Source organism: Anneissia japonica, unplaced genomic scaffold, assembly GCF_011630105.1.
Source record: "Anneissia japonica isolate Jap-2015-1 unplaced genomic scaffold, ASM1163010v1 scaffold96969_len1004_cov109, whole genome shotgun sequence".
In the NCBI taxonomy this organism is placed as follows: domain Eukaryota; kingdom Metazoa; phylum Echinodermata; class Crinoidea; order Comatulida; family Comatulidae; genus Anneissia; species Anneissia japonica.
In genome coordinates this window covers 1-1,004 of record NW_022696848.1, presented here as the reverse complement: position 1 = coordinate 1,004, position 1,004 = coordinate 1, and the positions used below count along the sequence as shown (strand labels likewise).

The 1,004-nt window shown below is 43.2% G+C and overlaps 1 protein-coding gene across 1 annotated transcript; it reads right to left on the bottom strand.

Annotated features, from left to right (window-relative positions):
- Positions 1-4: 4 nt before the first annotated feature.
- LOC117102164 (salivary glue protein Sgs-3-like) lies at positions 5-688 on the bottom strand (the record flags this gene model as incomplete). Its single annotated transcript, XM_033242370.1, has 1 exon — positions 5-688. A coding segment is annotated over exon 1 (684 nt), but the record flags the coding sequence as incomplete, so codon positions are not given.
- Positions 689-1,004: the final 316 nt, after the last annotated feature.

Here is a 1,004-nt window from a genome sequence, read left to right as displayed (position 1 = left end):
GTACTTCAGTTGTCGATGCCTCTGTAGTTGGTGCATCAGTAGTAGATGATTCTGTCGTTGGTGCATCAGTAGTAGATGATTCTGTTGTTGGTGCGTCGGTTGTGGATGGTTCTGTTGTTTGTATTTCAGTAGTTGATGCTGCTGTAGTTGGTTCATCAGTCGTAGAAGATTTGGTTGTTGGTACTTCAGTTGTCGATGCCTCTGTAGTTGGTGCATCAGTAGTAGATGGTTCTGTTGTTGGTGCATCAGTAGTAGATGACTCAGTAGTAGGTACATCAGTAGTAGATGATTCGGTTGTAGGTGCATCAGTAGTAGATGATTCTGTTGTTTGTACTTCAGTAGTTGATGCTGCTGTAGTCGGTTTATCAGTCGTAGAAGATTTGGTTGTTGGTACTTCAGTTGTCGATGCCTCTGTAGTTGGTACATCGGTGGTAGATGATTCAGTGGTTGGTACATCAGTAGTAGATGATTCTGTTGTTGGTGCGTCGGTAGTGGATGGTTCTGTTGTTTGTATTTCAGTAGTTGATGCTGCTGTAGTTGGTTCATCAGTCGTAGAAGATTCGGTTGTTGGTACTTCAGTTGTCGATGCCTCGGTAGTTGGTACTTCAGTTGTCGATGCCTCCTGTCTCTTATACACATCTAGATGTGTATAAGAGACAGGTAGTAGATGACTCAGTAGTAGGTACATCAGTAGTAGATGATTCGGTTGTAGGTGCATCAGTAGTAGATGATTCTGTTGTTGGTGCGTCGGTAGTGGATGGTTCTGTTGTTTGTACTTCAGTAGTTGATGCTGCTGTTGTCGGTTTATCAGTCGTAGAAGATTCGGTTGTTGGTACTTCAGTTGTCGATGCCTCTGTAGTTGGTACATCAGTAGTAGATGATTCGGTTGTTGGTGCATCAGTAGTAGATGATCCTGTTGTTGGTGCGTCGGTAGTGGAAGGTTCTGTTGTTTGTTTTTCAGTAGTTGATGCTGCTGTAGTTGGTTCATCAGTCGTAGAAGATTC